This window comes from Schistosoma mansoni, assembly GCF_000237925.1.
Source record: "Schistosoma mansoni, WGS project CABG00000000 data, chromosome W unplaced supercontig 0115, strain Puerto Rico, whole genome shotgun sequence".
NCBI lineage: Eukaryota > Metazoa > Platyhelminthes > Trematoda > Strigeidida > Schistosomatidae > Schistosoma > Schistosoma mansoni.
This window is the reverse complement of record NW_017386021.1, coordinates 915482-927980: the sequence shown is the minus strand read 5'-3', so window position 1 is coordinate 927980 and position 12499 is coordinate 915482. Positions and strand designations below refer to the sequence as shown.

The following is a 12499-nucleotide window of genomic DNA, read 5'->3' as shown; positions in this document are numbered from 1 at the left end:
CATCCACTCTTTGTGTTCTACCAAATTCTAATCTTCTGAATTCCTCATTTCCCTATCCTTTTTCTCTTTCCAAATTTATCTCACTGGATTATACTCCTTGAGTAACATCTTCAAACCCTAATCTTTCACATAATGCTTATACTCTTACTACTTCTACCACTATGGGATTTGAATCGACAACTGCATCTCTGTGCTAATGTGGTATGGCAACTCGAACTGATGTACGTACGTACGAAGTTCTACGTTGTGACTGACTAGTGAATTGCCAATTGATATTTTGTCAGCAGTCAACTAGACACAACAAACTGTTATATCCTTTTTTTCTCCTAGGTTTCTTTGCATGTGAATTAACAAGTAAGGAAGTTTTATTGACACAACTTTTACTCGACGGTTTTATTGACGATTTATTGGCCCCTGATATTGCAGCTGTTCTCTCAGCGTTCGCCAATGAATTACGAGCACAAGATCTTACTCCAGAAAAGACATCTGGTTATTATCTTAAAGAATTATTTGACTCAATAAATAATTATACAAACAATTTTAATCTTCATAAGGATTTGGAATGTATTCCTCGTCATTTACTTCCAGTATTCAAAAACGTTTTAATTTGTGTCTATGAAGTGAGTTAATTGCATATACCTATTTTCCAATTATATGGTAACATGGTTCAATAGCGTTTCAAGATAAATTTACTGACAACGTAACTATATCTCAGTTGAATTCTTATAAGCTTATGAAACCTAAAAATGGTTTAGTATCAGACACGAATAAATATGAGTTTGAATGTCGTAATATCGTTCATCAGGGAAGTCCGAATGAATGGGAAACTTGAACAAGTTCTCCAAGTTTTGTTGTGGTTGGTAAAACTATAGGAAGTCTAAAGCGAGGAAGAGCGGCAGGCTCTGATGGATAGATCTTAGAGTTCTTTAAGGATAGTGGTTCATTCTAACTAGCTAGGTTGACTAATATATTAACTGGGTTTTCGAGGCCAAGGCTCAATCTCATTTGACTAGTTTCGATTACTGATCGTCACCATTTTATAGGAAAGGATAAAATTCCTCTTATGATCTAGAAAGACCAGACCATAATGTGACGTCAGTTCATGAAACCATTGAACTGAGTCATGTAAGTAAACACAAATTACTTGATTGGCATAAGTGTGATTTTCTTATCTAGTGGTTGGAGATCTGGAATCGATCGCATATATAATATATATATATATATATCGTAGTGTTCATAGGTTTATGTTTATATTCATGGTTGCGACTCCCCAGCAATGTAGTACTTTATGACACGATATATTTTGTTAGGGTCAATCGTTCTGGCTCAAATCTGAATCCCTGTTTTACTTTGTCGACTCTGAAGAGATTTTTAACTACAAGTTGGTGTGATTTAAGTTTATATTCAACTCAACACGAACATTGCTCTGTATTTCTTCTTTTTCTTCAGTTAACGTAATTGTGAATTGAATTACGTAATTTTGTGATGTCACATAAGCTAAGATTCTAGAAATTTTCAATTTGATAAGTTATTTTTAAAAGAAAAGAAGGCTCACCATACTTTAATGCGTCTGACAAGTACGAATCAACTGTTTCTAATTAGTGAGAATTTTCATTTAGTCACTCGTAAACAGATATGAGCATCAGACCAAGTTATCAAACCATATCAGTACGACAAAACTGAATTATCAAGACACTTTGATGAAATAGAAATAGTAATAGAATCAGTGGTAGAACAAAACATTAGAGATATACGATGTTTCTTGAAAAATAGATTTACTTAATAGTAAATGCTTATATTTTAAAATAAACGGCGAATACATCTGTATCATGGCACTGTTATCCGACATCTATAACAATTGGTTCTGATAGTTGCGCGAACCCCAGTTAGGTAATCTGCGTTTAACAACGCGGCACAGCTCAACAGTTAATGAATTTATAAACTGGTTCCATGTTTGGGTTTTGGCGCTTTCAGCTTTCTTCCGAATAACTCCTACACCAGCAAACATTACTGAATAGTGGTAAATGATTATATCAGTTAGAGGTATAAAACAGTGTTGTGGCTTATAAGATCATTGAAGGTAGTTGGGACGAAATCCTAGATCCCGATTTCGTGCTACTTGGCACTCGTGAGTTAGGCTTACTTGTTATAAATTGTTGTCAGTTTTGATTTTAGCTTCGACTCTCTCTTAGTATATATATATATATATGCAAAAAACTTATTTTGTAGCTGGAAAAATTACAACGACTTCATAACTTAACTGATCCATATTTAGAAAGTCGACTCGATCTACGTATAGTTCCATTAGTTTATAAATGGGCTAATGGTTATTCATTTTCTGCAACCGTATCAAAATGTGATATACCAGAAGGTTCATTAATTAAAAGTTTACTACAATTGGATGAATTAATTCGTCATATTTCTGGTGCATGTCGTCAATTCGGTAATCACATTTTAAGCCTGAAAATAGATGAAGCTAGAGGTTTAATTCATCGTGATATTGTATGTTCACCAAGTTTATATGTTTCACAAGATATAAAATTAGCTAAAGATGATTGAATTATATAATTTTGTGCTTATTTTTTGCACTCAAAATTACAATTCTTTTTTACTTCAACTTAAATAGAGTATTATTTTTTCCTAAAAATACCGCTTTTCCAAATCTCGTTTTTAACGTTTCCTACTTTAGTTTATCAAATCAAAATTGCTTGTTATATGATTTACGCTTTTCTGAATAATACAATCATTACTACATGTTGTCTTTCGACCCTGTTAATTTATCACGTGGCAATATTGCCAGATAGGATACGATGTATGTGACCTTGACCAACGACGCGATAAACTAGTACGAACAGCAGCGAGTCCTTATTGGTCCTTCTCGTCTGGCCCCTTACCTGTCTAGTCCAGAACACCAATATCGGCTTCCGCTGTATGATTCGTACATTTCAGACATGCTTGATTACATACAAGCGAACCGGACCACATCATACCATTAAATGATTCCTTAAAATTTATTTAGAATGGACATATATCTAGACTAACGAAATTTAAGTAGTGATCTGCTACGTGGGAATAATACTTTTGTGTGCAATACTCATTAAATGAACAGGAAAATACTCGATATCTTATACATGTTGGACATTGAAAAATATATACACTATCTTTCCCATTATTGATATGCACACAATTCAAACAAAACACTTACCACTAGCTGCTTCGAAGTAGCCTGGAATAAGTTGTAAGGTTCCTACTTCGAGATTAATTCACAGTGAAACACTAGTGTAATTAGTGTCATTATAAATAACAATGACATATTGATAAGAACATTCAGTGATTATCTATGCTCTATGTAATCCGCTAACCATTGTTTTGTCATCGAAATTGCTTACAACACTGTTGAACGTGCAAGTCATGGTAACTAATGGGTAAATTGTCAACACTCATTCTAATTAATCATTTTATAAAACGACCTCGAGACAGTTTTTGTCGTCTAACTAAAAAAATTGTTAACACCAATTGGAAGCGGAATTTCAAAAGAAAAGCGCCTATTGATACACTGACAATTAGTCTTACTAATAATAACCATTTAGAATCCTTAATGTTGATTTTTGTAGGGTGAAATTCTTTGTCAATATATGCATGTTGAATTGATTAGACAGGGCAAGTTTTCGAAGAGATAAACGTCCACATAGTCCGCACATTAGCTATATTTAGAAGCGGTTTAGTTTTTCGACAGGGGGGCGGAAGGCAACATTGAAATTTTAAAAAATTTGAACATTATAAATGTTATAGGTCTGTAGACAACATCTAGGAACAACAGAAGTCACAGCACATGGGATGATGATTTGTTTCAAAGTTACTGATTTAATTGGAAAAAAGCGTCTCATGTCTAAAAAGTTTGTAAACACAAACATTAAACAAATAAAAATTTCAATGTGAATATGCTTATGATAAGAGCGAAACACAATCGTGCAAAACTGTAGGCGAGTGTCTTTTGTTTTTCATGAAAGATATGTTAATTTTTCTGAAGTTTATTTCTTCATTGACCGCAAAACTTCAGCGTTCATGATTTTAGTCCATTTATGTAAAATAGTCGTGTTAAAGTACTAACAGTACTCGTCATTTGTTTCATATTATCCGTCTCAATCTGACCTGTATTCGATCGATATTGATAGGCTACTACACGGGCAACTACTGTGAGAAGAGACATAATATCTGAATGGTTTGCATTTTTCATATCAGATTCAAGTGCATTACATAGTTCTTGAATAAACCAACTGCCTGAAGAGGAGTTACGCCAAGCAAAAAAACCTAAAATAACGAAACATTTCTTGAGTTATTTTAATTATGTTATTGGAAATTTAATGGAAACTACCACGTTTTTTATAATTGAATTAATATGTTGAGCTCAGAGATACTATTTGAACAGCTTTAAAAAAAACTGACAGGCTGATGTAAATGTGATCATAATTAAACGATTGATTGAATAAAAATCTACTAGTTCAAGACTTTCAAGTTTGGGAGCGAGCACATAAGCTAAATGTAAATAACATAAGCAATATTATTATTATTTAAACACATAAATATTGGTACAAGGAAGCACCAGATGCATATGCGCCGCACAAATCTCATTTGATTTGTGTGAGGGCTGTGATACTGCCCAGATGCCCAAACTGAAGCAGGTGGTTTTCTTAGGGGGCCACAGCCCTCGCCTTTGACCTAAAGATCTGATCCAGTGGAGCATCGTGAAGAGATGCAGTCCCATGGTATCCGGTGACCAACAATTGATTCATACGCCATTTGTTCCCTCAGGATACTGGGTCCCAAATAGGACTCATTATCTGAATGTACCCTCGTCCTTGTGTTGATTTTCAAATTGTGACTCGAACTCAGTTCGCTACAAACCCTAACATATTATGGAATCAGTTTAAATATTCACTGACTTGTTCATACTTGTTTTAAAAATGTAAGTTATTCCAACAGGTTTCCAATACATAGAAATATTAATTTGGTAATCTTTAGGACTTGAAGAAAGCATAACGAAAAAATTATGAAGACATACCTGGTACTGTGGAGTATGCAACTAGTATATCTGCTTCTATCGGTAACTTGTGCACAATTAAATCTTCACCTGCATCTGTTACCATAGTGGAAACACCTTTATCAAATGCAGCACCTCGACATGCCTTTAAAAATGATATGTAAATATTTTAAAATATCATAACACTGATTCAAAATAGCTGAGACCTTTTCTCTATTTTAACACATTATTACTCGGTGTATGTGATGAGATATGATGAGATCCGCCATGAAGTTTTTCTTCTCGATTTAATAAATTCTTCTTAATAAGATATTTTACGGTAGCTTGCTAAATAAGAGCAACACGCATGTAGTAAAATTTATAAGGGCAATCCAGTAATTCAGACAGCTTTTAGAACAACGAATTAACATAATTATGGACGGATTTCAGGGGAAAGAGCAAATAATTAGTACTATTGCTACGTCTGTGCCGCAAATATAGCCTTTGATTGCAGAGAATTATTGTTTAGCTGAATTGCCTTTCATATACATATTTCACTAAATAAAAACTACAACGGGGAAATTGGTTGAATGACTCTAACGGATTGGTCCAAAAAAAGGACAAATTATTCAAGCCACATGGTAGCATGAACCAAAATCTGTGGCAGAAACACGTTTACCACTGGTCAATCGATTGAAATTTTGAGCTTTGCTGTTTAGCCACTTCCTATTCTAATCATATATATATATATATATATATATATATATATGAAGAAAATGAAGAACAGACAACATAAAAAACTATTACCTCTAACCCTCTAAATTTTAGTAACAGGATGTAGTATACTACTATCAATATTACTCCAACAACTGAATACCTTAAGAGACTCAATAATATAGGAAATCATAATCACTGAAAACAAAACAATTAGGGGCATGGAATATTCCTGATTGTTCTAAAAAAGAATTCTCGTCAGTTCACAATAAAATAACACATCTAATGATTAAATTGTTCGCCATTCATTCAAGTACTTTCAAGTTGGAAAATATTGAGGAAAAATCAAAAACGGGTAAAGTGTTCAGCGGAGAAAATTAATGACAGATAGTACTGATGTCGGTTTTGCAAAATAAAGGTCCCTCTTGAAGATGTCAAGTTGTTGTTAATCTCTTTTTTCTATCCAACGGTATATGTTTACTCATTGGATATAAATTCAGGAAAAAGAAATTGTTGGGAAGGTGGATATGACCATATGAGAGTGAAGTGAAGGTTAAGCATTGCTGACTAGGCGGTCAAACCATTCAGCTTTCATTGACACAGGAAGTTTAGAAGAATCAGCTATTTTGCCGATTCGACAGTCGTGTTATATATATTATGTTAGTTCAAAGTATTTTTTGGATTACCTTCGGTTGTTCGACATCACGTAAAATCGAATTGTAATGATAATCTATTTAACAGTGGGATTGAAAATTTACCCAATAGAATCCGATCAACAATAAAAACTATACAATATGATATTAATTACCTAATCAACCGTAGTGATAAAAACCTAGTACTTTGTTGAATAGAAAAAGTCAAGGGAAGCAGCTTTATTATTGAATTAAATTACCACACTAACTTTACGACTAGTGCAAGTAATGTGATGATAAATACTAATAAGCAATATAATTAACTTTAAATTTACTCAGTACTTTTTATTGAATACATTCATATGACTTATTCAATAGTATATGATTTATTATATTTAAATGATCATTTTATAATAAGAGTTTATGATGTCTAATGTATTAAACGAAACATTGTTGACTAATATAATGGGGTTCTGTGATTTACCAACTTGTTAATGGGAATGTGAAACGTCAGCATATATATATATATATATATATATATATATATATATATATATATATATTTGAGGTGTACTTTATAAATAATTTGTATTTTGGTGGTTTGATGGATATAACTATGTCGATATTCTAAGCTCATCAATAAAAGATTATATGTTTGTGAAGTACAAACAAGGGTATGCAAATGACTTAAAATGAATGTATTGAAATCGACGCAACAATTCAAGATGAAACACTTAGAACATTATCACAATAAAAAAAGATGTAGGCCAATATGAGGAAAATCAAAAGTAGGGAAAATGATACAGCCGTAAATTGATCAGTAGAAAATGAACAGTAAGAAATATGGATGCAAAATCATAAAATAATAGAATGTTAAAGATATTTATAACAACAGAGTGAATGCATTCGTAGAATCGACATTGACTTTGAATTATTAGACGTATAGTTGTAGAAGTTACTTCAGTTTTGAAACCGAATTGTGATGACCCGTTAACTGTGTATTTCTAAAAAGGCTGATTCTTTTAGTATTGCTATGAATTCACTTCAGTAAGTCAGTCACAACGTAGAACTTCGTACGTACGTACATCAGTTCGAGTTGCCATACCACATTAGCACAGAGATGCAGTTGTCGATTCAAATCCCATAGTGGTAGAAGTAGTAAGAGTATAAGCATTATGTGAAAGATTAGGGTTTGAAGATGTTACTCAAGGAGTATAATCCAGTGAGATAAATTTGGAAAGAGAAAAAGGATAGGGAAATGAGGAATTCAGAAGATTAGAATTTGGTAGAACACAAAGAGTGGATGCACCTTCGCCAGTGCAAACGATTTTGAGCCATGTCATTCAAGGTCTCTAACCATCGATTGCTATCATCTCGCGAATCCCAACCAGGTAGTCTACACCTACCAGCATGGCTCAGTCCACTTGTCAGTGACTTCATGGATTTGTGCCACGTTTTGGTCTCGCCGCCCCTAGCTTTCTTCCAACCTACTCCTACACCATGAAACATTGCACGTCGGGGCAGTCGGTGGTTGAGTATACATAACACGTGTCCCAGCCATCTCAACTGATGAAGTTTCACTACTTCATCAATCAATTTGCCATCCTTACCTAGTACCCGTTTCTTAACAACTATATTACTTACCCGGTGGTCCCAGGATATACGAGCAATGCTTCGAAGACACCTATGATCGAATACTAGCAGCCTACAAATATCCTCTACTCTTACTAGCCATGTTTCGCTGCCATAAAGTAGGACGGAACGAACTGCTTCATAGTAAACCCGTCCTTTTTTTGGTAGACGGACATCTCGCCTACGTCATAAATGACGCAAGTTGGCGAAAGCTAGACGAGCCTTCTGTATCCGTGCTGAGATTTCGTCACACACCAAATCATGAATTCACTTGGGAATATTTAGACGCTGCAATACCAGTGGTGTCAAGAAAACGCGTATTGTTAACAATTAATGAAATTCGCAAGTATGTGATGAGGAAGTACATCGGGGAGTAAGAGAGTAACGAGAAAGAGGACATGTATGAACGTGTGTTTTTATTGAGTGGAAATCAAGGCAGTTTCTAATACTTAATTTCGATTTCCATTAAGGATCCCATCCGGATATATAAACATGCGGTCTACATTATTTTTGACTTGTCTAATCATTCTTTTTTGACTATTTCTAAGTAGAATAATAAGCTGAGATAACTTTTTACTTGATCTTCATAGTATGCACATTAACCTATGAGGATGAACAACTTTGTCAACTGATTTACAAGTCAATTTAATTCATTAATCAAATACAAACCCGTGCATTAGGCACCGAGCGGAAATTTTATTCTGAATTCTAGAGCCTCTTAAGCTTAAGAAGGTATAATGGAGTTGGAATTTATAAACACAGCTAGATCTATGAACTAGTGAACCGCAGCTGCGTAAAAAGGATAGGGAAATAATGCAAACTGAATGTATATAGAATCTTTCCGATGAATATGAGACGACTGAATATCAACCTCTTGGAGAAATATGAAAAATATTCATGAAATGTTGAGGATTGTTTGTAAAGATAATTCACTGAAAAAAAGCTTCCAATCGGTCCAAGGGTTTCAGAGAGGACAGTAGAGACTAAAAGGCTAGGAGGACTGTTGCGTTTCTGTGTTGATGGAATAACTGAACGTGTGTGGTCTCTTGTTACTCCTGATAATCTATTTCACTATCCGAATGACTTTGATGAATTGAGTTTATGGAAAATGCCAAAGCATACGATCATAGTTAAATAGAAAACTGCGAGGCAGTTCTAGAGTTTGAGGTTGGAGGACTTTGTGAATTGTTCTGAGCAATTGATAACGGTAAAAGGGATAAGTGCATTGTGGAAAACAGGGAACACTTTGAAGAGGATCAGATTGTTGTACTCTACATTTTGCAAGACGAAGTTTTATGACCTCATTTTGAGTATTTACTGAACAGACTATACGTGCCAAAGTATAAATATATTGATATAAAAGTAGAAACTATAAATTCAATGATAAGGAAATTTGAGAAGAGGTAAAACTGCCGTTAATTATAGACTTTTAATCCAACTAACCTGGAAAAAGAATAATTTCGGTTTTGCAATCAGGGAAGGACACCGATCACCACGAAAAAAAGCCATAATATAACTTGTTAAGACTTCCCCATCATTCGCGTATATTATATTATTGTCTCCATGTGATAACATGACAAAAATAAAACTATCATATGATGAATGATCTGCTTGAGAGGCTAAAACGAATGAAATAAGAGAGATAACAGTATGAAAAAAAACAAGGTTGCATTTTAAAAAGTTGAGTAAAGATTTCTTCATACAACAATTACAAAGATTGTCAAACTAATCAGGAGACTGTTTTGGCTGAAAAAACAAAATGGAAATTATCGAATAGGTGAAAGGATTGATTCAGTCTAGATTGCGCAGTTTCATGTATCACAGTGAATTCATAACCTTCAGATGAATGAGCCGACAATCCCTAGGCGGACAGCCGATAGTGAGTACTGCTGAGAAATTTCACACTACGAAGAAACAGCTGATTGATAAACTCTAGTTATTATTCGTATCCCAACTGAGACAGGTATGAATGACTCCGAAAAAACACTTCTTGCAAGTAAAAATCAATTATTTTACCAACATATTTGCATGTTACACAATTGGAGATTTTAAGACTATCAATGGGATAAGTAATCTATAGTCCCTAATAGAATCTACAGAGTAAATTCTTTTGTTTAATACTGGAAAGGTAAATTTAAGGTATAACTAATAACTGACGTATAAAATCTTTTATGAAAGGAGTTAACAAAATAGCAAAGGAGATTCGTGGTATATATATATATATATATTCTAAGCTATTGTTATTAAATGAAATGTATTAGAAAAAAATACATTAGGAATAGAAAGAAAGTTCATCATTTAAATTGAAATAAAAAAATGGAACTAGATAAATAATGGCGTATGCCTAAATTTTATACGCTGAAATAATTTTGAGAAAATAATTACAAATACTATTATGATTATTATTGTTATCAATAATTCGTCAAATCTTCCTTTCATATAATAAACTATTTCTGTATATGGCATTATGTTGAAACTATTGGAAACGATTGATGCATAAACATGAATTTACCACTTGGTGTAACATCGGATACTTTGTTAACTCTTATTATCATTACAAGTAAACTAATTTGATGTAGGAAATCGGGCGGAAATTTTCAACGTAAACTAACTTAATAAGTAAGAGAGGTTAAGGGAGTCCGTCATGAATATTTATCAAGCAGATACCAATGTCTTGCACGATGTTATTCAGGTGATCGTGTTCAACTAGTGTAAAAGATAAATTGCTACAACTAATTTAAATGTGTCTACTTCCTTAGCTCTAGTTAAGTGTTTAAACAACGTATTCATTAATATTAGAAAGGGATAAAACTTAAAATCATGTTTTAATCAGCTGTGATATTTGTGTGATATCTGTTTACTAAAATATTGGTTTTTATTTCGGTATGACACCTTCGTCACTCAACTTGTGTCGTGGATTACTCAGCATTACCTGCCACCCTTTACATCCTGTTTTAAGTATTAATTCTTATGGTTATATCAGTTAACATTGTATTGATTCACAAAACATAAATAAATAACTGTTTTCATTTTTCTTCCTATCGTTGTATTGAATTACATTCCCTGTAATACTATATGAAGTTACAAATCTTTCTCATTCAATTGTCTAATTAACTTAAATTACCTGACTAACAAAAATTCCAGTTGCATGTGTTACAAATAATAGTAATTACTAAAAATGAACTATAACCTACAGTATATTTTATTATAGAACAATAAACAACAAATACAGTTAGTATTCTTTTAGTTTTAAATGATTCACTAGATCCATCAAATAAGCAATGGTTGTATACAATCAAACTAAGTAGTTTAATAATCCGAAATTTAGTTATCTCTGCAAATATTTTTGACAATTTCATCAAACCATACAAAATCATTTGTTTGAAATACTGAAATATTTGATGAACATATTGACAAGTGAGATGTATTCAGTATATGATTCAGTAAATAGACTCTGGCACTATATATACTACAACATTATACAAATCAAACATAATAGGGTGGACTTGATCATAAAGCTAAGCTGATAAGTCACTTCTCTATTAGTGAAGAAATGTGAGTGTTCTTCAATTATAACAACACAATAAAAAGGTAGAACTACAAAAGTGTATCCATAAAGAAAAATGTATAATGTATTTCTTTTTTTATAAATACGGGTTTTTCAAGAAAATTTAAAAGATTTCTTATTCCAACACATATATTATTAATAGTCAACCTAATCAATTTTTAATTGCATCAAAATATCTAGATATTTATTTGAAAAACTAACAATGAGTATAATTGAGACTAGAGATTACCAAAAAATAATAAGTTAGAAAACCTCCAGGTACATTTTCTTTGGAATAGGAAGTGTGACTGCTGTAAAACTAAGAGCATCCAGGCATTGGAAATTAAGTGACACTCTCCAGTATTCGCAAGACTAAATAACAGGTCGTTAATGGTAACCTTAGATGATCTGTAAAATCGAAAACAAGATTTTTTTGAAAAAAAAACAATTTTTTTGAACCTAACAGTAATTAGGTAGTAATAAGGACAATTGCTGATGAAATCGGTTAAGATTTACAAGGTAACAGATATACGGAAACGTGCCTCTTCCAGACTGCAGCAAAACTGCTTGTTCGATTAGCATGAAATAGACAATCAACCCGAACTAACTTGAAGACGAACCGTTTCAAATTTGAATCGTAAGAGAACAATATGTACAGAAATGAATAAATAAATCATCTCCGATGAACGATGAACATTTTAACGCTCACCTTCCAACAGAGTCTGATGAAGTACGCTTTTTGTAATGTTGAGGATACGCGTTACTTTATAATTTAAGCTCTTGAAAACTCTTTCAACACGATCAGCATCAACATCTGTACCATCACGTCTTGATTGATTAGTTGAAGGGTGAAAATCTCGTTGATTGATAAGAATACATTCACCACGATAAAATTTACCAGAACGATTGGGACTAACTACTGGATAACTGAGATGTGGGTTGTGCAGATCTGCC

At 33.1% G+C, this 12499-nt stretch overlaps 1 protein-coding gene across 1 annotated transcript in view; it reads left to right on the top strand.

Annotated features, from left to right (window-relative positions):
* Window positions 1–2559, top strand: part of Smp_137580 (helicase, putative) — a gene marked incomplete at both ends in the record, with an annotated part of 47172 nt that extends 44613 nt beyond the window's left edge. Inside the window, 2 exons of the mRNA XM_018791008.1 lie at window positions 331–620; window positions 2230–2559. Of these exons, the coding sequence (XP_018645798.1) occupies window positions 331–620; window positions 2230–2559 (620 nt within the window). The remainder of the gene's footprint in view (window positions 1–330; window positions 621–2229) is intronic.
* Window positions 2560–12499: the final 9940 nt, after the last annotated feature.